Below are 21,754 nucleotides of genomic sequence, written 5' to 3'. Positions count from 1 at the left end.
ACCCATATCATTCATCTCAACTTTTATGAGCATTGTAGAGATAACCATCAACTCTCTGTATTAAAAAAATGTTTATATAGTCACACCAATCATTTTGCTCATATTAACTCATTTTAGATTAACTGTCATCTATTTGAAATGTGCTTTCTGGCAGTTAAAATTCTGCATTGCAATGTACAGAATTCACAGCAGTGCAAACAAAAGCACAGCACACTACCAACACCCATGGCATATGGTACTTGTCACTAAAGGAAATCTCCATGTGCCCACAGGCAAGATCTCACCTCCACATCTTATTAAGAACAGAGCAGTTAGGAAAAGTGGAAAAAAGAATGAACATGATATAGGAGATGGAATAGCTGCCATATGAGGAAAGATTGAAAAGGCTGTGCTTGGGGAGCACAAGGCTGAGAAGACACAGCTGAGGTTTACAGAATCAAAGGTGACAAAGTAAATGTAAAACTGGTTTTGAGGATGTTATTTTAAAAACACAAATCCCCAGTACAAGAACTGGGAGATCCTTGATGAAACTAAAAGGTTTGAAAGAATTAGTCCAAGTACTTCACTATATAGCAGGTGGCAAACTGAAAATTACTCATGGCATCCTGGAGACTTGCAGAATCAAAGACAAATTAACAAACAGCAGGTCCATAAACACATAGTAGAGGGAAACAGCAGGAAGGTGCTGACTAATATCTGTACTACAACTGCTGCAGATGCTGAGGCAGCTCAGACAGAACAGACCCACAGCAGGTGCACAGGCTCACGTGCTCTCCCTGAACAGCATCCCCTGCTGCTGCTGCTGCTGCTACAAGCAGAACACAGGGCTGGGTGAAACACTGCCCAGCTCTGAGAGAGCTCCTCTCCTGCTCCTACTCAAAATTAATTAATGATGTTTTTACTAAGTTTATATAAGTGTCCACAGGCCAGGTGTTGATCAGGGATCTAGTAAAATCTCACTGAAATTAAATCTATTCATTTAACACCTATTTTTACTTGTCTATATTTGCCTCGGATTATTTCTATCAGCAAAACTGAGCTAAATCAATGCCTCATAATAAATTAAGCCAAGGGAACATATTTTTATAAAGAACACAAATAAAGAGAAAAAAGATACCAATCTATAAAAAGCAGATTTCATATTGCAGTTCACATCCAAAACCATTTGCTAGTAGAACCTGAAAACCAAACAGAGCAACTGAACTACAGCAGATTTTTTCCTGCAACCACTTCAGCAGCAGCAGTGCTTCACAAGCAGCACAGAGGAAAGCTGTACATAAATAGCAGTGGAGCTGCCACCTAATGTCACTTCATTTCAACCCAAATCTCTGAGCTGTACCTCTGCATCCAAGGTGGCTGAAGCCACAATCAGGCGAAGATCCCCACGCTTCTTCTGAACCTGGGACAGAGACCAACAACACCCAGAGTTAAAACTGTTCTCTGAAATACAGGACCAGAACCAAGATTTAGAGAATCCAGATTACCAGAAATCTGTCTGTAAAACTACTTTAAACTACAAGACAGATGATGAATGAAGCAGCCATGTCACCCCACAGGTCTAAGAACCCAATGACTGTTTGGAGTTTTATGTACTTATTTTAAGGGCATTCAGTCAGTTATTTTAATCTACTCTTAGTTTCTGGTGGGAGTCAGATCTTTGGTAGGTTGAAAGTCAGCAACAAGCCCCTATCACTTCACATAATCAGCAGTAGCAGAATCAACAGTGTATTTTTGGGACTATCAGCTAAGGAGAGATTTCAGCATCAGAGGGAAGAAGCAGAGGATCCTGAATGTCAGATGACCAAAGTAAATAGCTGGGTATGTACAATGGGCTGCAGGATAAATGAGGAAACAGTAATCACACTCCCTAAATGAGGAAGCAGCAATCACACTCCATCAATTATCAACCATCAGGATCAGAGATTGAATGAAAAGGATGGAAATTAAAACAGCTACAGAGAACAGTATTAAAATTACCAAATTAAAGTACAGAATTACAGTGAATTAAAAAAAGAATTACCTTTTTTAGTAAGCCAATGGCAATGTCTGTATAAAGAGTCCTTTCATGAGCTTCATCCAGCATGAGGACACTGTGAAAAATGCAGAAAGGTAAGGTTTCAGAAATTACTTGACAACAGAATCAGTGTCTCCCTGTCTTCTAGAAACATCATTATGTGAAATCTGCTGCTGGACTATTACTGTTCACAGCCACTTACAGAATTGGGGAAGTTAAAACAACTTGCAGCAATGGAGCAGGGAGAAAAATGTACCTGGCATCACATGGGACATAGACTCTGTTCAGGCTAGTTTTTAGAAAGGAGTAGAAGAAAACAAGTTTACATTGACAGTACTGCATAGGTTTTTTGGATATCAGAAAAGCCTGTTTGTTGTTGATTTTTTTTTATTAGTATAAGGAATAAAAAAGAATTTAAAATTAGGAAATTAAACAATTCAGACTCCATAAGGCCCCCTTAGTTTTTGTCTCAAAACTACAGCATCAAATCCTGTTAGTTCTGGTGTTGCAATGATCAACTAACAATATGTTGTTGCTAATAACAATGTTGTTTTTACAATATAAAGAAGTCAGACTTCTACAATAATTCTCATTTTATTATAATAATAGCCACTAATAATTTATAAAAACTGCTATCATAATAGCTTGAAAAAAGCAGGTTTTACCAAGTTGCATTTCAGCAAGTACTCATTCCATGTTTTCTTACCTGTATCTTGTTAATAAAGGATCAGCCATCATTTCCCTCACCAGCATACCATCAGTTAAAAACTAAAAGGGAATGCAAAAAAAAAAAACAAACAGTAAAAATATCCTTATCATATACTCTCAACTAACTGATTTTTAAAGATGATTTTCTAGGCTTTTGCCTGAATGTTTCCTTGCTTTTAATTTTCTAATGATCTGTCAAATTAGACTGTGACTGCAACTGAATTTATGGTAAAAACCCTTCACATTTCCTCAGATTTCCAACTCTAAATGAATAATAACCATCATGCTTTAAAAAATTAAATTCAGCTCTATTTAATGAACAGATATCTCCATTTCTTTCACTGTAAAAGGAACACCAGCCTCTGAAAAAAAAAATTACAAAGCAAATTGTCTCATTCATCAACACTGTTATTCCAGCACAATTAAAGCAAATCCTTTTCTGCAGGAACACAAGCTACACTAACATTGCTCAGAGCACTGAAGAACAGCTGCAGAGCTGCTATTTAATCCACCAAATTATCTCTCAGCCTGCTCATCTTAGGTTTTATCTGTACTTTTAATCAAAATCTATTTTTAGGGGAGGATACTTTTAATCTGTGATTCACTGCAGCCTTCCCCTATGACTTTGAGTGACACACAGGTCACACCAGTACTGTACCAACAGCTGGCCATACCTTGAAATTGTCCTCTATATTGAAAATGGTGCTTGTTAGACTATGAGAATAAAACTCATTTTATTAAGGTTTGGACTGCCACAGCCATTTCAAGCACAGTGTTGGGGTACCCACACGAGAAACTGAAATGTTACCTATTCTCTTGATTGGACATCACAAGGTTTCATTAATTTTTCCAAAGTACTTAAGAGTTTCAAGTAATCCCTGCAGAGTAAGCACCCACTGTTCATGTTTCACCTTAATCCTTGTAGCCTGTGGGTCTGTGCAGTCGTCAAAGCGGATACAGTATCCAACCTCATGTCCCAGCACTGCACCTCTTTCATCAGCCACTCTGCCTGCAACCTGAGAAGTGAGATCCTCATCAGCTCAGCACACTTCAGCCTTGTGTCATTACAAACTACAAAGACATTTAAAGATACTATAAAACTCCACAATAGTCCCTGTAGAATCCCAACAAGCTACTGTCAGTTTTTTGAGTGACACTCTAACCCATACCTACAGTGAATTCATGATTTCAGCTGGAATCTTATCATCCCATCATTTTCAGACCAAGAATTCAGGAGAATTGTCAGTCTGGGTAATGTAAGTTCAGAAATTTCTATCTATCTTTATTTCTAACAACCCTCCATGCTCTAGATGGGAGAGCAGACAAGTCACGTATTAAAATACCATTTTCAGTTCAAGACAAAGCAATAAATCATCAGTTATATTTCTCATCCCCTGTAACAGCCACAGTCCAGGCAGTCTGCAACAACAGTCTCAAAGAAAAACCCTGCTGTGTCCATGCACTAAGCCTGAATGGAATAATCTTTCTATTTTAGGCCTTAAAATGATGCAGCAAGACATGAAAGGGAAAAGAGAAGCGAGTTTGCTGTGAGAAATCATTGCAGCACTCACAACATCTCCTATAGAACTTGTGCTCTGTCAGCTGGATGCCCTATGAAGGAGAAAAGGGAGGACACTGCAGGCAGACTGCCCAAAGCACAAGATGCAGAGCACTGCTAGAGACTGGTACCTTAACCAGGCTGGATCTGGTCAAAGAATACTGGATTCTACAGTATTTACTGAGGTAGATGCTGCTATGTTGTACATACCATTTACTATATTATAGAGAACAGGCAAAATGAGGTTATAAAATGGCACCTCAGTTCTCTGTACAAAAAGAATGCTGCAGAAACCTCACCCAGGTCAGTGCCTGGCAGCAGTTGTGAAGACAAAGGAGCACTGGAAGCTTTCTGTGCACACTGCTACCAGAGAGCAGAGGTGGTTGCACTCAGCATCTCCTTTTCACCCTGACAGCACATCCAGATAACAATATGCTCTCCAAGATATAAAAGGTGTATGCAAAAATTGCTCATAATAAAACTGTTTCTTCTTCTGCCTGACATTTTTACAAGGGGAAACAAAAAATCCACACCTCATAACAACAAAAAAACAAACACATAAAAAATATTAAAAATCTAGTTATGAATTGCTAAAAAGAGGTACACAGCCTCTTGTTTCTTCCACTGGCTGCATAACTATATGCAGATTTACATCACTGTTTCACCTTGTGAAAGAAGTTGAGGGTCACACAAGCACAGTTCTAGTCCTGAGTCAATCACAGCTCAGCCCTAACTTCCCTCCACAGTTCTGCTGACATCAGTCAATTCTACTTCAAAGCTTCTACATCTGCAATTCTGGAATGTTGGCACGTTGGCCAGACCCACTAATGAAGTTGAATTCAGTGTGTAACACCAGCAGCTCTTAGAGAAAGATAAGCAGAAACATCCATTCATTCAGGAGCTCATGCAGATTCCTGCTATTCAGCAAAACCTGCTGCTGAACTGGATTATAATGCACACAGGAAGATGGGGACACTCACTGAAACAGCAGCGACCCGTCGAGGCTGAGTCACCCCAACAACTCTTCCTTCAGCTGTCCAGCCAGCCTCTGCCAGGTACTGCAAACAACAATGGGGTAAGAGAGACACTGGTCATGCTGTGGTTACATCCTCACATTCTGTGGTTTTCCCTGGTTCTGATCAATATTCCATGTAAAATCCCCTGAGGGACAACCTGATTTTACCAATCTAAACAGAACACTTACTTGGGGAATCTGTGTTGATTTCCCACATCCTGTTTCCCCAATAATCACCAGAGTCTGGTAGTTCTCCACTAGGTAAAGTATGTGATTTCTCAGCTGAAAGAGAAGATGACATTTAAACATAAAAAAAATTGTACAAAAATTTTTTAAAAAATCAATTAAAATTACATTATTTACATATCTGGCAGACACAATAACTTCTTGTCATATGGAGTTCACTGCCAAAAGCAAAACAGTTCTTTAAAATCTATAAATGACATGTACAGCATAGAGTAAGTAATATACATCAATAAAGCCCTTAGAGCTAGACAATAAATTCCAATAAATAGAGAGCAAAGTCATAAAATTATTATTTATGATGCAAACTGATTTTATACTGCTCTTTCAATAAAGAAAAAAGAAAAAGCCGCAAGAACCAGACATCATACAGCACATTTAATATATCAAAAAGAACTCCTGTACCTTAAAAACAGGCAACTTTTGCCTTTGCTGCTCAATGGAGAGGGAAGCATAAGGGTTGTAGATGACACTGACAGCACTGCTCTCTGCAGGGCTCTGCCTCTCCTCTGAGACACTGACTCCAGGACCCTCTGAGCCTGAACAGGAGTGAATTTTAATGGAACAACACACTTCTGCTTGGTTAATCACAATACAGCCAAAATAAATATGTTTCATACAAACAGGAATCATGGGTGGCAGCATATTTTAAAAAATAAAAAAAAAAAACAAACAAATTTTCTGTGAAAGGAACTGAAGCATTACCTAACAATAAACATGCCCCTCACTTCAGCTCTGAACTTACCTCAGGAACTGAAACTTGACTTATTCCTGCTGCAAATTATCACAAAACTACTGACAACTGAAACTGTGGAATCACTCAAGTGAACTAGAAACAAAAACTCATCTCAATAACAGAACGTGTCATCTCCAGCTGCAGATTCGACCAGGAAAGTCTGACAGCAAAGAGAATTCCTCTGCTTTGTAAGATTTCCTTGCTTGCACTTCTCCCACTGTTAAAAGTCGTTTTCAGAAGCAGTTCTACCACAAATCAACAATCACTGTGATTGTTTCCACGGATCTTCTCCCCTGAGCTGCTCTCCCTGGTGTTAACCACGGCTATTCCCACCCACGGGCAGGATTTTGCTGCTCTCTCAGAACTCCCTGGGGTTCCCCTGTGCATTTCTTTCCCCCGGAGACCCCCGCAAAGGGCACCACACCCACCCCACAAACCATCCACCCCCTTCCCTGCCTTCCACCGAGCAGCACCAGCTGGAGCCACACACAGCCCTGGGCTTTGGCAGAGAGGAAACAGCCATTTCCCCACCGCCCTCATTGAACAGCAGGGGTGGAAAAGACCTTCAGGACCACCCAGCCCAACCTCCAACCCCGCAGCAGCACTGTAACCCTAAAGCACAGCAGCCAGCTGCAGCCTCAGATACCTTCAAAGGGATGGAGACTCCACCACCACCCCGGAAAAATTATTGCAATGCCTGACCGCCCGAACAGCGAAATAAGGAACTATAGTAGCTAATGGGGATCTGCCGTGTCTCAGGTGAAGCATTCCCGGTTCTCTCACGGCACACCCTGCAGCACAGACTGGCTCCCAAATCCCAGAGCCTCCCGACGAGGTCACCCCTAAACCTCCTTTTCTGACACCAGGCACACCCAGCTCCCCCCGCCGCTCCCATAAGACATGTTCTGGAATCCCCTCAGAGCCGTGCTGCCCTTCACTGTGAATGCTCCAGCGACCCCCAAGAGCCGAGCGGGGCAGCGCCCCGGCTTTCGCGCACCCCTCACCCCGGAGAGGCGGGTCGGAGCTCTGTCCCCCGCACCCCTCAGCGCGGAGAGGCGGGTCGGAGCTCTGTCCCCCGCACCCCTCAGCGCGGAGAGGCGGGTCGGAGCTCTGTCCCCCGCACCCCTCAGCGCGGAGAGGCGGGTCGGAGCTCTGTCCCCCGCACCCCTCACCCCGGAGAGGCGGGTCGGAGCTCTGTCCCCCGCACCCCTCAGCGCGGCCAGCCCGCGGCGGGCTCTATCCCCCGCACCCCCCACATCCCTCACCCGGCTTCCAAAACTTCACCGGCCGCACGGGCGCCGCCATCTTGGGGTGAGAGGGCGGCCGGAAGCGGCGCGCGGCGCCCACGTGACGCGGCAGTGTTGTCATGGAGACCGCGCCCCCTGGCGGCCGATCCCCGTGTGGCAGCGAGCGGCGCTTTCCGCGGGTGAGAGATCTGCCGAATACTGTCAAATATCGTCAAATATTGTCAAATACTGCGGAGTTACTGTCAGCACTTAGTAACAGATCTGCCTTTCTGCCCTCACAACTCCATAGGGCCAAATATTGCCAAATACTGCAACCAACATACAGTGCAGTTACTGTCAGCGCTCAGTAACAGACCTGTCTTTCTGCCCCCACAGCCCCACGGGCTGAATATTGCCAAATATTGCAACACAGCTCAGCTCCTGTCGGCATTTAATACCATCTAGTATTTGGCAAACTACCGCGAGTGGGTAGGTTGGCAGTGCTACAGTGTTTGTCTGAGGAGTGGTGGACTCTAAAGGAGTGAGGGATGAATGAATTGGGGCCAGGGCAGGCCCTGCCCAGAGCAGCTGTGGCTGCCCCGTCCCTGCAGTGCCCAAGGCCAGGCTGGACGGGGCTTGGAGCAGCCTGGGACACTGGGAGGTGTCCCTGCCATGGAAGGGGTTGGGATGAGATCAGCTTTAAGGTCTTTTCCAGCCCAACCCGTTCCCCCAAGCCTGGGGGAGTGTGGGAGCCCTGGCCATACCCCTGGCCTCCTTGGGGGTCTCAAAGGCCTCTGAGTGAGACCCTGGTGTCACAGGTGCTGAATTCTAACCCCTGGGGGAAGTTGTCAGCACAAAGAGAATGGAAACAAGCTACCAAAATTAGTAAAGTATAAATTAGACTTTTAGAACGTAGATAAATTAGACTTTTAGAACGAAGTTGTCAGCACAAAGAGAATGGAAACAAGCTACCAAAATTAGTAAAGTACAAATTAGACTTTTAGAACGTAGATAAATAGGTGTTTTTGAATGTTTTTGATAAGGGACATGTGGCCAAGATGGAGAATTTGGGGGTTGGACACCTTTTCCTCCTTCTTCTCCATGTCATCCATGCTGGGTGACACGTTGGCACTCTTGGATTGGATGGGGTCAGGGCTGGACCATTTAATAAAATTGTATTGTGTTGGTAAAATTTTATAAACATGTAATTCGTAGTACAAACTATATAAGATAAGCCCTGTCTTCACCAGGCAGATTCCACCATGGATGCCAGGCTGAGCAGAGCCTGCTGGCCAGGCAAAAGGTCCCAGAGATAAGAAATAATAAACAGTCCTTGGAACAAGAGAAAACCATCTCTGGCAATCTCTCTTCAGCTGCTTCAGAGAAAACCAGGGTTTGAACCACCTCATGTCCCTCTGGGGTGATCTCAGGGAAAAGGAGAAACCTCAGACTGGGACAGGGGAGCACAGAGGATTTAATGGGGTCAAAATATCACTGCCCTAAAGCCCCTGCTCATTAATTAATTAGAGCTGATTCCTCTCCAGAGAAGGATGCCTCCACACTACCCACATCACAGCTCCTGCACTTTACACTGGGCAGCTGAAGGACAAGAAAGAAAATTGTCACACTAATAGTGAATAGTGTGACACCACAGCCTACTTACAGTCTGTTTAAACCACAAACACACCCATGAAAGCCCATGGAAGTTACTATTGAATCAAACTCAATGTAGGCTTTGAGTTAATTAAGTAGAAGCTAAAGGAAATATAAAAAATAGAAAGCCCAAACTGTTTCTAGTAAATTTAGTAATACTGTCATATATTCATGCTTATGGGAAAATAAAAATCTACTCACATCTTATATTCTTATAACTTCCCACACTAGCAGTGCAGTTATGGTGATTAACACAAATTGCACCTCAAAACATTCTACTTCCATGGTCCTTGTTATGCTGAGTAACCACATGTAAAAGAGGTTACTAAGTTATAATTATGATGTTCTTAAAGTTCTAAGTGTGTTTTTCAATGTACTTTGGATATTAAGCCCACACAATCAAAAATAAACACAACTCACAGTATTTTGTATCATCAATATATTAGTAATTGTTGAGAAAAAATCCAATGTGGAAAGAGCTGCCTATTAAAGTAATCAGATGAATAACAAAGTGGAAAAGTTATACTTGAGAAAATATATACAGATAATTATTATGAAAATAAGATTGCATAAACAGTATTTTGCACAGAGTTCAACACTTTATAGGGCTTGCCTTTATGGAAAATATAGCTAAGAATAAAAATACATATTTCAAACTTCTTTACATCTGGATGGAAGTTAATAGTACAAAGATATAAACTGATGAATATTTACAAATTAGGAGAGCCAGAATTATTACATTTCCATGATTGTAAGTGCAGAAGAAAGAGGGTCCAGATTAGCTGCACACTAATCAATAGCACATTTTTGCAATGTCCATTTTTGTAAGATCCATCTGTCCAGTTTAATGTTACCTTGCTGCTGCTTAGCTGAAACCCATGTGAAATTCCCCTGCCAAGTTTTAACCTTCCCCTTTGAAGCCCAGAGCCCACAAAACACTCACACAAGCACATACTTGAGTATTTTGCAGTAGAAGAGCCACAAGAACAATTGAGAAATAGTAAACCTTTGTTTTGACTAATGAGAATCTGCACTGGAACTCCTGTACCTCAGTGTGCAGCTGTGTGGGAAGATAGCTTATTCACTTGAGGGTGGGGTTTTTTCCCTCCAGAAATGAATGGATTAAAAAATAAAAAGAAAAAAAATTGAGCTTCCAAGGGACCTTAAAAATGGTTCTGTTGCTGAACTCTGTGTAATTGCATTTTTGGGGAAATTATGATTTTTGTGAAGAGGCAGAAGCTTCACAGATCTCAGATTTACTCAATTTTTCCCACAGGATCAGACAGCAGCAGCAGCTACAAAGAAAACAAAAAGTCTGCCTGGTAATGCCAAGGAATTGGTGTCACTTGGCTCTCCTACAAACATAGTAGGTCCTTTAGAATATTATCCCTTGCATCCATTTATTGCATGATGTCCAAGAATCCAATTAGTCTAATATAAAGGCCATTTGAAATTCAGTCACTGCTAAGGCCTTGATTGCTGACACATTAGCTCATTCTGCCTGCAGCATAGTTTTATATGAAGAAAATGTAACATTAGGGGAGTAGTAGTGTGGTACTGACCCACTGGTTTCTAGATTAGGGTTGCTCCTGTTCTGTGTCATGAACTAGTTAGTGGAGAGTTTATACAACACAAGACTAAGACTGATTTCAGAGCCTGCTTTCACCTTGGGACAGAATTTCAAGCAATATGAATTTCAATACCTTGACTTCTTTTAAAAAAAAAAAAAGGTTGAGATACACAGCCAACCCATCAGCTTAAAACATGCATGAAGAGATTGAGAAATGAAAATGTAAGAGAATAGCAGAAGTCATTAATGGCTTTATAGTATTGTTCAAACAAAGCCACAATGCCAGTTTCACTTTCTCTCAGTCTGAGGTTTCTTTCCCAGCTGCCCTCACAAACACTTCAAGACAGTGCTGGGCAGGGATGGAGGTGGTTCCTGAGGTTCTGCTTCTTGCTCTGCAGGGACATGCAGTTCATCTCTCTATGACCCAGTGTGGCCTCATAACCAGGGAGCCATTCCTCTTAGTCAGCGGGGGAGAGGTGTGCATCGTGTTATTTGGGGAGTGCACAGCCTCCCTGGAGGCGTGCAGCCAGCTCCTCTTCCTCTTCAGATCTCCTACAAATGCTCTCAGATACAGAAATTCCATCCTCAGGAAGTGTTCCCTGGTCAGGTCTCTGGAAGCCACTGTTATCCTGAACAGCTGGTCCCACACCCTGTTCTTCTTGCAGCTGGAAAACTCTTTGAGGTCGATAGGCTTTGACCGTGAATGAAGAATCCGAAATTCCAGGTCAAAGTGTGCAACTGCAGGGCCTGACAGGATCAAAATGTTACTGCTGTTCAGCTTCCCATCTGTCCATGTAAAACTAAAAAGGGAAGAGTGAGAAAATTATGAGTTCATTCAAAATAATCAGTAATGAAAGTATTCACTGAAAATTCTCCTTCGTCACATTTAGTCATGTTGCACCTACAACCCAACTGATGAGCAGTGGGCTCTTTTAAGGATAAATGTCAGTCATAAAATCTGATAAGGAAAGCAATTCTGCAGTATTGCTGGTTTTCATTTCCATGGAGAGAAATCATGTAAAGCAAGAGAAAGAAATTGGCACTTGCCTGTAGGAGCCTGTTGTCACTCTAATGCCATCAATTAACATGAATTTTTCACGGGCTTTTCCAATGATTTTGGTGCCTGACCTGGTGCAGTATGTGCTCCCCATGATAATCCGAACCCTCATCAACTGTCAAAAACACAGCAAGAGTCAGGTGCACTGCACAGTTCAGTGATTGCATTTAAAGGAGTAACACAGAATAACTATCCTGGATAAACTGCACGCTGGCACAAGAGTCACCCACTAGGAACCAAGTGAGGATTTTGTCTTGTTTTTGTAGGCAAAAAGGTGACATTAAGGGACAAACCCATAAACTGACCGTGCAGAATGTGACTGTGAAAATTCCTGTCACCTAATCATCAGGATCCAAATTCCACAGAATCCTGAGAACCTGCTTCTCCCTCAGCCTTCAAAGTTTCGGTGAGCCCAAGCAACTCCAGTCATGCTTTAGGAACTGGACATTCCTCCTACATTTCCTTGAACATTAAATTAGTATTTGTGCTCAGAAGGCAGCTGCAACATCCAATTACAAAGGTTTCAGATTTTCTATTAATTGCTGTCTTATGTGAGAACAGTTAAACCTTCCAAGATAGAGCTGGAGATACATAACACCCATTCTAACTCATGGCAGCAGGTGTAATAATTTCTTCTTTTGACAGCTCAAAGATTAGAGTCACAAGAGGATCAGTTCCTTACCCCTATAAATATGACAAGGCTCACCTTTTCCTGCTCAAGGTCAACTCCCAGATCCTTGCACATTTTTAGAAAGTGGGAAAATGAAGAGTGATCTAGAAGGATATACACTTTAACTTGCCGTTGGCTACAGGCTTCCAGGAGGTCTGTGAAGATATCAGTATCTGTGAAGGAATCCATAACCAGGGCAATCATCTGAAATGAGTTGCAGAAGAACCTATTAGAATCCATGATCAAAAGGGAGATAACACATGAGAAATTTGACTTTCAAATTAAATAGTCCCCCTGCCTTTTTTTCAGGTGGTTATGGAACATGATACAATCTTCTGTGATTCAGAGTATGCCTCCTCACCATGAGATAGAGCTAGACCCCTGTTTTTGTCCTATGTTAGGCAAATTTGATCTCTTCCAAAGCAAGGGTTTTTTTCTTCTTGAGAACAGATGTCTTTTCCTCATAAGCATTGCCAGAAGAAAAAGGTGAGCTTACTTCCAATGCTACAGTTTTCCAGTCTTTCAACTTTTCAAATATGAAAAGAAACAGCAAGAAAACCCAGAACCACCAATGTCTGGCTGCTCTTAACATCTCACCTCCCTGTTTAAGATAAAAGTCAGGTTCGTCTTCACCTTATTATTCAGATTCTTATACTTCAAGATCTGAGTAAAACACCTCTTGGGAGCCAGATCCTACCCGCACAGATCTTCCCCATGGGCAGAACCCCAGGGTTTGCCGTGGATCCTCCGCAGGATGGGGAAGCAATGGCAGTTTCAGAGAGCCGGGAATGGGCACGCTCGGGATGTTTCACTCACGGGTGCCAACTCCCTGAGGAACTTAGCGGCACCCGGAGAGCCCAGACTCGGCTTTCGGCAGTATGGGGCGGGGGGAAGCTGGCAAATAATGAGCCTGCTTTAAAAAATAACTACAAAAGATGCTGGAAAAGACATAATGCAATATGAAACAGCAGAGTAATTAAGAAGGGAAAGTTATGTAGAGTAAGCGACGCGGGGCAGGTCGAGGTGGCCCCGGGAAGCCGCGCAGGCGGAGCGGGCGCTGCCGGGCACTCACCTGCCGGGCGGAGCGGATCTGCCGCCGCACCGCCTCCTTGCAGCCGTAGATGCTGTCCCCGCAGCCGGGCTGGAAATGCGCCTCCACCCGCGTCAGCCCGCGGAAGGCGCCGCTGGCGAAGCCCGGCCAGCCCAGCTCCAGCGCCGGCGGCTCCAGGTCCGAGCGCTCGGGGAAGTAGGTGAGCGACGAGGCGTCGAGCGAGGCGCCGGCCGAGGGCTCTGCCGCCGCCTCCGGGCCCGCGGCGGGCGGCAGCGCGGCCCGGGCGATGTCCTGCACCTCGGGCTCCGACAGGAAGGGCGGCAGCTGCTCCCGCCGCAGGAAAGCGCGCAGCGCCTCGGGGCCGCCCGCCACCAGCTCCTCCAGCGCCAGGCGCTGCGCCTCGCTGTACGGCCCGGCCGGCGGCGGCCAGCGCCCCGAGCCCTCCTCCAGCCACTGCGACGCGTTGGCCATGGCCGGAGCGCCCCGCCGCTGCCCCGGCTCTTTATAGCGCTCCGCTGCGCTGCGCTCCTCCCGGCCGCTCGCCCACGGGACGGTCACGGGTGGCACAGCCCGCAGCCTTCCCCACGCCCAGGGAAGCGCCCGCCGCTAAGCAGGGAAGGGATCGGCCCAGCCCCGGATCAAAAGGCTGCTCTGAGCTTGGAGAGGGCAAATGGCCCCAGCAGGAAAGCACCGAGCGCCGACGCTTTGTCACTTAGTCACCTCGATTAAAAATGCCAAATAAACAGAAAGCAAAGCTCAGTGATAATCACGTGAAAACCCCATGGCAAAAAGTTTAATTGTAAACTGTTTCTTGTTCCTTTTAGAGTACCTTAACAGCCGCACGGTAAAGTTAAAAAGCACATAGAAAAAACAAGGTAATTTTACATACATTCAAGAACTGCAGGACTTGTGCTCTTAAAAATACAACACGATATTGGTGTTGAAGGTGCAATCTTGGCTCCCTTCTGCAACTTGGCTTACTGCCAGTGTCCCAGATCCACAAATCAAGTAATAAACTACCTTATCATTTTGAACAAGTGCAGACAGAACCTTTTTCCCTGCCTCCAGCTTTAGTGAAGGAATGAGTGGCTGCTCTGAAATCCAAGTAATAAAAGTAGCTAAGCTTCTTTGTCCATAGAGATTTCAGACTAGTATACCAAAGTTAGTTTTTCTCAACACTTGCAGCCTTTTTGAGTTGTGGATATTTTAATTCATTCATTCATTCAATATTCAAGCCAACAGCTGAAATGTGCCATCTACTGGACACACATGCCCCTAAATATAAGAATAGATAACTCAGACTCTGATTTGATTTGGCAAAATTCAGTGTGGTTGGCCACTGAAGTACTGAGATGCAGGTCTAAAGGAAAACAGTACAGGTCACATCTCAGGGAGAGACTGCACACACTGCTCAGGTAAGAGACCCAGCAAGCACAGGCATGCACAGAAATCTGCAAACAGTCACCTAAAGGCTTTACAACCAGACCTCAGGTCCACTCAATATTCAAAGTATCTTCAAAAACTAGAGAGGCACTTTAGCTCCTCAAACCAAGTTAGTAGTGGAAACATGATAGAGCAGGAATGAGTATTTCAGGCACCACAGTTAAAGAGAAAAATGTTTATTTAACTCTTACAGTTACTTGTAAATTAACATTACCCAGGATAACCCATGACATTCTGTAGTGCATTTGTCAGTTTACTTTTGAACAGGGCCTTTGTCCAAGGCCTCAGTAGCTGTCTCACCTTGGAACTCACTGCAAAGAAGGAAGTACACATATACACACACATATATATTTTCATACCTCTAAACAAATTCACAACAGCATGATCAAACTAAAGGGCTAGTTAGGTCATTCTGTTTCAGAAGGCTTAAACAATGGAAAAGTAATACAGTAGAAAATAATCTGCAACTGTTTCAACAGACTCTTTGCAACTTTAGTGGAAGAGTAACATATGTACCACAGAATAAAATCAGCTTTATGGCTCTTTGTAAAAGCTGATTCCTCTCCTGTCAAAGTAGAAATTAAAGCTAATGTTGGAAAAAAAAAAGATTGAGAATTCCTTGATATAAGATAGATTTCCAAAGCCACTCTGAGCAAGTTCAGTGCATCTCAGATTTTTTCAAGTTTACATAAATTAAAACTAGGGCATTAGCAATCCAGGAAAGCAAGTTCAGTTTTGAGGTTAAATACCCAGAATTAAATCATCACCACTAATGCACACAAGAGGAACCTGCAAGTAGTTACTACATAATTCTTTTTTCATCACTTACATTGCATAGTATAAAACAAGGTGCTGGAGAGTGGTGTACATTAAAGAAGTAAAAGTGCTGGACGGAAGGAGAGTAATCTCTAGGCACAAAGTGGCAGCAATGTGGGCCTGGGGTGTGTCTGTTGAATGGTGAGGGAGGAGTCATTTCTTGAGGGCAAGGAGCGAGGCGTGGCGGAGGCTGCGCAGGCTGGCGCTGAGGTCCCGCCTGTGCCTCAGGCTGCAGCTGCCGGGGAGCTGCGGCACGGAGCCCGCGGGGACACGGCCCCGCCGCGACAGCACCTCCACCATGTGGCTCAGCTTCGACCTGATCGTCGAGTAGTGCAGCTGCCTCTCTTTGTGCAGCTTTTGGAAATACTGGGCTCTGTGACTACTGGAATATTCAAAGGACCGGAGAGAGGATATGGAGCCTGTAGAGCTTGCAAGGGAGCACTGGGATGATGATGATGAAGACAATGATCGCAGGCTGGAGCTGGGTACAGCCTTTCCAGACAGAAAATACTCTTCTCTGGACAGCTTTCTGGGAAGGAGGGGTGTTTCTGTGCCCTCCTCTCCCTTTGTCTGTGTCACTGCAGTCTTCAGCAAAATTGATGTCTGAGTGCCTGTCACTCTGGCTGTGACAGCAGCCTGGGTGCCAGTGTCTGCTGTGGCAGTGCTGGCCTGAGTGGCTGCGTTACGTTTGGTGACAGTTGCCATCTCTTCCCACGGGCCGGTTTGAGTAGATACACTTTTCTGCTCTGCTGAAGCCACTTGATTGCTGAACAACTCCTCTTCACACACGCAAGAAAGCCCCAGGATACAAAGCTTTCCTGCAGGAGTATATTCAGTCTGATCTGGTTTTTCTAGCAGTTTCTTTGGAGTGCTAGACAATCTGGCAAATTCTGCTCTCAAGTTGCCTTCCACAGTATATTCTTTAGAGGATTCTGTTCTGGTCAGCAGGTGATCAAACATGCCACTGTTCCTGCAGCTAGACGGTCGCTTTGGGCTGATGGGCAGTGACTGGGCATAAAGAATCCTGAACTGGAGGTCAAAGTGTTCAACCACTTGACCTGACAACACCAGCAAGTTGCTGCTGTTCAGCTTCCCATCAGACCATGTGAAACTGTTGGAAACAAACCAAGACTCACAGTTAATCTCCAGAGCATTTCAACAATACAGCTACAGACAGCAAGACTCAGCTTAAAAATTAAGGCAAGGTAAGGTAAGAAACCAACAGACTGTTCATTTCTGCAGTAAGAACTCTATTTAGCCATGGCCAAGCTCTCTGCTAGCAACAAGTTGTGCAAACCAGTTTTCCAAAGGTGCTTTCAGATTTGTGTCAGCCCCACTTCGACTCAGCTGGTCCATGTGCCATTGGCACTCACTAATACTGGGCAAACAGCAAAGTAAATATATGTTTTTGCATCAAATGTCCATTTCTACAGCATCACTGGGCACCAGCAGATCCCAATACTTGCCTGTAGGAGCCTGTTGTCACCCTAATGCCATCAATTAACATGAACTTCTCCTTGGCTTTCCCAACAATTTTGGCACCTGACCTCATGTAGTACGTGCTCCCGGTGAGAGTTCGAACTCTCATCATCTGGTTCAGAAAAGAAAGGAAAAAAGTAATGTCAAACATAAGTTAATTTCCAGAAACTTTTGATTAGCAATTCTACTTAAAAGCAGCTATGCATAATATAGAAGATAGGAATGAGATTTACTTTTTTATACAATTTCTATGAGTGTTTTTAGTCACACAATGCTAAATGGTTGTTGGATTAGGTGAGAACAGTCAGCTCCAAAGAATTACTGCCCAGGAAGGAAGGAGTGTTTTTCCCTCTCCAGAGGAACTTTTACTAAAGTGAACATAAGCCTGGCCAAGCCATAATACAACCATGTCAGTTTGTATTCACAGCAGATCACCTGGCTCACATCATCCAAACCCTTTTAAAAGAAAGTATTAGGAAAGAAAGTGGATGATACCAGAGCTGTACCACCCTTTAGCTTCCCACGTTTCTGTTTTCCTTAGCAAGCAGTTCCTTGAGCCAAAGAATAAAGCTATTTAAATATTGCAAAATTAAATCTCTGAAAATTGCTGCACCCTCAGGACAGGGATGCCAGTGCACACTGCACACAGGACTGGTGCACATCATGGTTGTGGCTCATGGCTCCTACATATGGGAAACAGACAGGTTGCTTTAACCTTTCAAGGCAGTCTGATGCTTTGTAGACAGGTTTCTTGGATATGCATAAACTGTACCACAAAAAGAAAAACAAACCACACTGACCCTAATTTAGTACTCACACTTTCCTGCTCAGGACAAACTCCCAAATTGTTGCACATTTCCAAGAAATGGGGTGCAAAGTCCTGGTCAAGAAGGATGTAGACAGGGACTTGGCGTTTGTTATAGGCATCCTGAAGGTCACTGAAGATCTCAATGTCTGTGAAGGAATCCATCACAAGGGCAATCACCTGCAGGGGAAGTCATACCTCTTACTCAAAGGATTTATCTTACACAAGTCTCCCCCAGCCATTTTCTCCTGCTGCTAACATCAGGGCCTCATGCACATTTCCTCGTCCTGCTGCACAGGCCCTGGCAAGTTCTAAAAGATTTCTATATTCCCACAACACTCCTGTAAATTCATTGTGCTCAGGCATACAAAGCATAGGCCTGAAGAGGTTTTTCCTCTGTCTGCTGTGTTTGTACACTGTCACATCCTCCTTTCCTACACAATCCCCTGTAATGCCACACTGGGGAAGCTATCACAGTGGAATCTGGACTCCAAACCAACTCCACACCTGTTCTCTCAGTGTTTCAAGCAGTGACAGGAGCATTAGCTCGAATGGCCTCCTTGATGTCAGATCTCACAAATCCCAGCTGATCTCCAGATTCTTCCTGGTTTCTATATTCTTACTGAGCTTCTATCCCTTGCCTTCACAGGAAATGCCTCCTCTCACCCAACAGTTATTTCAAAAAGGCAAATCCTAAGATGGGAATACCACAATTAGGAACCATCTCTCCAGCTAATTCAGAGCCACCTCAAACACTGATTTGGTGCTAGAGTTCTCACCCTTCCAAACCATTTCTGTGTAGGGACACAAAGGCATAAAGGATTCAGCTAAATGACTGAATTTTCCACTTTTCTGTTAAACCAGCATAAAGAACAATGACAACACAACCACTGTGGGTAGCTGGCAGCTGCCCTTATCAGATGGAGGCTGCTGCAGCACACCCAAGGTGTGTAAGCATGCAACACAACTGCTCTGTGTGTGGCATGGCCTGTACTCACAGGAAACCTTTCCCACAGGAACAGGCTGAGCTTTGCATTCCCATTCTGTCCTGCTCCCTAAGGGACTGGTTCTGTTTGGCTGAGTTCTGACATATAACATGCACAAGCACATGGGTATTTCTAGATAAAGTTACTTTATGTTGGGGCTTCTTGCATGTGTCTTGAGATTCTTGCCACCCAATCACTTGTTTAAGTGTTGAAGAAGATTAAAAACCAGTAAGATGCTTTTGACAAGATCAGGCAAGTAAGAAAACCACCCCTGAAAACAAAACAATTTACACTAAATCCTTGGGAACATTGATGCCTTCATATGACAGCTCAATTCACAGCACATTTTAGTCCCAGAATTAGCAGCTGAAAAAGTTTTGCCCAAAATATTTAGAGGAAATAGAGAAAACCCTTTTCTCTACTCATACATTCAGGATAGCAAGGACAAGATTGCAGCAGTCACTTGATCTAACTGCATTTGAGTACCTTAGTTAGAGAAGAAATTATGCAGCATCTGAAGTTTTCCCAGTCTTCACATCAACTTGAGGAACTCAGAAATGATTGAGAAGTATCACATAGAATCTAACATTCAGTAAATTTTAGGGTGCCAAATATGTCAGTTTATGTTCACAAAAATGCTCCCTGGATCAGGCACAGCCACAAATGAGGCAGGAGCAGCTTGCCTTGCTCTTGGCTCAGTGTGAGAGAAGGTGTTTGTTGGGATGCTGTAAGGAACAATATTACAAACAAGTACAGCTTTTGGGGGGAATAAATGTCTTCATGGTGTTTACTCGAGTTACCAGAATAGTCTCATATTCCTGTAGGGATTGTTTGAGAACAGAGTTTCCTCTGTGACTGTTTCTGGCCATCCTCACACACTCCCTAAGCTTCTGCCCTGAGAATGGAGTGGAGACTAAACTCGGCTGCTGATTCAGGGTGTGCCGTGCCCGTTACACAAAGAGACAGGGATTGCTTCATCTGGCCACCCAAAAAGGAAGCTGCACATTTAAATTTCAGCAGAGCCAATGGAATGGCTGCTAAGGAGAAGGGTGGTTCCCGGCTGGGGATTACAGTTGGAGGCTATAAACTGCGGGAATGCAAAGAGTTACAGATTCCTACGCCACGTGATTTTCAACTGTGCATAAGAACAAAAGCGTCCGCTCCTGTAGGAGAAAAGTCCTGTCAAAAGCAGTTCTATACGTCACTTGGGGGCAAATTAGTGAGCTAAGGAAGGGAAATACAATAATGGTGTTATGTCCATAGGTAACCTTTAATAAACGAGGCTTTTTCTTTATCAAACCCTTTAGAGAACAGTAGGAGGTTTCTGCAAGCAAACCTGTCTTGGCAGAGCATATCAGTGGGGAATCCTGAATGGGAGACCATGGGAGACCTTTTGCTCAGCGTGCAAGCAGCATCAGCGGGATGCAGGGCTGTGCTGGCCGCGGCAGCAGCGCTGCGGGCCGGGAGCTCTCGGCTCATCAGCTCCAGAGCACCCGGGAAAGGCAGGGCTCGCTGGTGCAGCAGAGTGCCACTTCTCCTGTATTTTCGAGGTTGAACTCCTTAGTGAGACACTGCTCGACAAGGGCTTTAAAGCCACTTGGCTTTGCTCGGTGCCCATTTTTAACGTGCTCGCAGAGCCAGGGCAGGGCAGGGCAGGGCGCTGCCGGGCACTCACCTGCCGGGCGGAGCGGATCTGCCGCCGCACCGCCTCCTTGCAGCCGTAGATGCTGTCCCCGCAGCCGGGCTGGAAATGCGCCTCCACCCGCGTCAGCCCGCGGAAGGCGCCGCTGGCGAAGCCCGGCCAGCCCAGCTCCAGCGCCGGCGGCTCCAGGTCCGAGCGCTCGGGGAAGTAGGTGAGCGACGAGGCGTCGAGCGAGGCGCCGGCCGAGGGCTCTGCCGCCGCCTCCGGGCCCGCGGCGGGCGGCAGCGCGGCCCGGGCGATGTCCTGCACCTCGGGCTCCGACAGGAAGGGCGGCAGCTGCTCCCGCCGCAGGAAAGCGCGCAGCGCCTCGGGGCCGCCCGCCACCAGCTCCTCCAGCGCCAGGCGCTGCGCCTCGCTGTACGGCCCGGCCGGCGGCGGCCAGCGCCCCGAGCCCTCCTCCAGCCACTGCGACGCGTTGGCCATGGCCGCGGCGAGGCACCGGGCCCGGCGGGCGCTTTATGGCGAGTTTGAATCCAAACAGCGCGGCCGCCGCCAGAGCCTTCCCCGCCCCGCGCCGCCGTTGGCTCCGCAGCGCCGCACCGCCTCCGCCGGGCGGGACCGGGGAGCTCCCGGCTGGGGACAGCCCTGCCCCGAGCCCTGCCGGCCTTCAATGGAGCTCCGGCTGGGGACAGCCCTGCCCCGAGCCCTGCCCCGAGCCCTGCCGGCCTTCAATGGAGCTCCGGCTGGGGACAGCCCTGCCCCGAGCCCTGCCCCGAGCCCTGCCCCGAGCACTGCCCCGAGCCCTGCCGGCCTTCAATGGAGCTCCGGCTGGGGACAGCCCTGCCCCGAGCCCTGCCCCGAGCCCTGCCCGCCTGATCCCTGCAGGGATCGCGGAGCTTTAGCCCCGAACAGAATCAAGCCCCTCTCGTAGTGATGCGTGCTAACAAATGCTGGAGCTAAAGCCTTGAACACTCCCAGGGAAGGCAGGCACAGCTTTGATGTTCCAGCTTGTCTCCACAGAATCACGGAATATTCTGTGGTGGAAGGGATTCCCAAGCCTCATCCAAGTCCACTTTCCGGCC

The 21,754-nt window shown here is 45.6% G+C and overlaps 3 protein-coding genes across 4 annotated transcripts in view; all 3 read right to left on the bottom strand.

The window, feature by feature from the left end:
* The window catches only part of DHX35 (DEAH-box helicase 35), a 28,427-nt gene extending 20,814 nt beyond the window's left edge, over positions 1–7,613 (bottom strand). For both annotated transcript variants that reach the window (XM_079321921.1, XM_079321922.1), the window contains exons 1-8: positions 7,540–7,613; positions 5,944–6,077; positions 5,485–5,577; positions 5,261–5,338; positions 3,634–3,738; positions 2,721–2,782; positions 2,021–2,090; positions 1,340–1,399 (exon numbers count right to left, since the gene is read on the bottom strand). In XM_079321921.1, coding sequence (XP_079178047.1) covers positions 1,340–1,399; positions 2,021–2,090; positions 2,721–2,782; positions 3,634–3,738; positions 5,261–5,338; positions 5,485–5,577; positions 5,944–6,077; positions 7,540–7,579 — 642 coding nt within the window. In that variant the 5' untranslated portion in view covers positions 7,580–7,613. The remainder of the gene's footprint in view (positions 1–1,339; positions 1,400–2,020; positions 2,091–2,720; positions 2,783–3,633; positions 3,739–5,260; positions 5,339–5,484; positions 5,578–5,943; positions 6,078–7,539) is intronic.
* A 3,258-nt stretch (positions 7,614–10,871) lies between these two features.
* On the bottom strand, positions 10,872–14,099 carry LOC306809941 (protein FAM83D-B-like). The gene is made up of 4 exons (XM_079321916.1): positions 13,523–14,099; positions 12,487–12,654; positions 11,771–11,895; positions 10,872–11,523 (listed from the first exon to the last, which is right to left on the bottom strand). Exons 1-4 carry the CDS (start codon positions 13,970–13,972, stop codon positions 11,133–11,135), a joined length of 1,134 nt encoding a protein of 377 aa, XP_079178042.1. The 5' UTR covers positions 13,973–14,099; the 3' UTR covers positions 10,872–11,132.
* Positions 14,100–15,106: 1,007 nt separating this feature from the next.
* On the bottom strand, positions 15,107–21,270 carry LOC306809704 (protein FAM83D-A-like). The gene is made up of 4 exons (XM_079321453.1): positions 20,706–21,270; positions 18,057–18,224; positions 17,227–17,351; positions 15,107–16,871 (listed from the first exon to the last, which is right to left on the bottom strand). Exons 1-4 carry the CDS (start codon positions 21,153–21,155, stop codon positions 15,914–15,916), a joined length of 1,701 nt encoding a protein of 566 aa, XP_079177579.1. The 5' UTR covers positions 21,156–21,270; the 3' UTR covers positions 15,107–15,913.
* Positions 21,271–21,754: the final 484 nt, after the last annotated feature.

This window comes from Erithacus rubecula (genome assembly GCF_903797595.1).
Source record: "Erithacus rubecula genome assembly, chromosome: 18".
NCBI classification, from domain to species: Eukaryota; Metazoa; Chordata; class Aves; order Passeriformes; family Muscicapidae; genus Erithacus; species Erithacus rubecula.
The sequence above is the reverse complement of the archived record's forward strand: the minus strand, read 5'-3'. Positions and strand labels throughout refer to the sequence as shown.

Bases quoted from the DNA above. Each gene is read 5' to 3' on its own strand.
- LOC306809941 (XM_079321916.1), bottom strand. From the start codon at position 13,972: ATGGCCAACGCGTCGCAGTGGCTGGAGGAGGGCTCGGGGCGCTGGCCG. The intron at 11,896-12,486 runs GTGAGCCTTGTC...TGTTTTTGACAG, and splicing joins TTGACCTTGAGCAGGAAAAG to TTGATGAGGGTTCGGATTAT. The intron at 11,524-11,770 runs GCAAGTGCCAAT...TTCCCTTTTTAG, and splicing joins GTGACAACAGGCTCCTACAG to TTTTACATGGACAGATGGGA.
- LOC306809704 (XM_079321453.1), bottom strand. From the start codon at position 21,155: ATGGCCAACGCGTCGCAGTGGCTGGAGGAGGGCTCGGGGCGCTGGCCG. The intron at 18,225-20,705 runs GTGAGTGCCCGG...CTTCCCCTGCAG, and splicing joins AGATCCGCTCCGCCCGGCAG to GTGATTGCCCTTGTGATGGA. The intron at 17,352-18,056 runs GTGAGTACTAAA...TTTCTGAACCAG, and splicing joins TTTGTCCTGAGCAGGAAAGT to ATGATGAGAGTTCGAACTCT.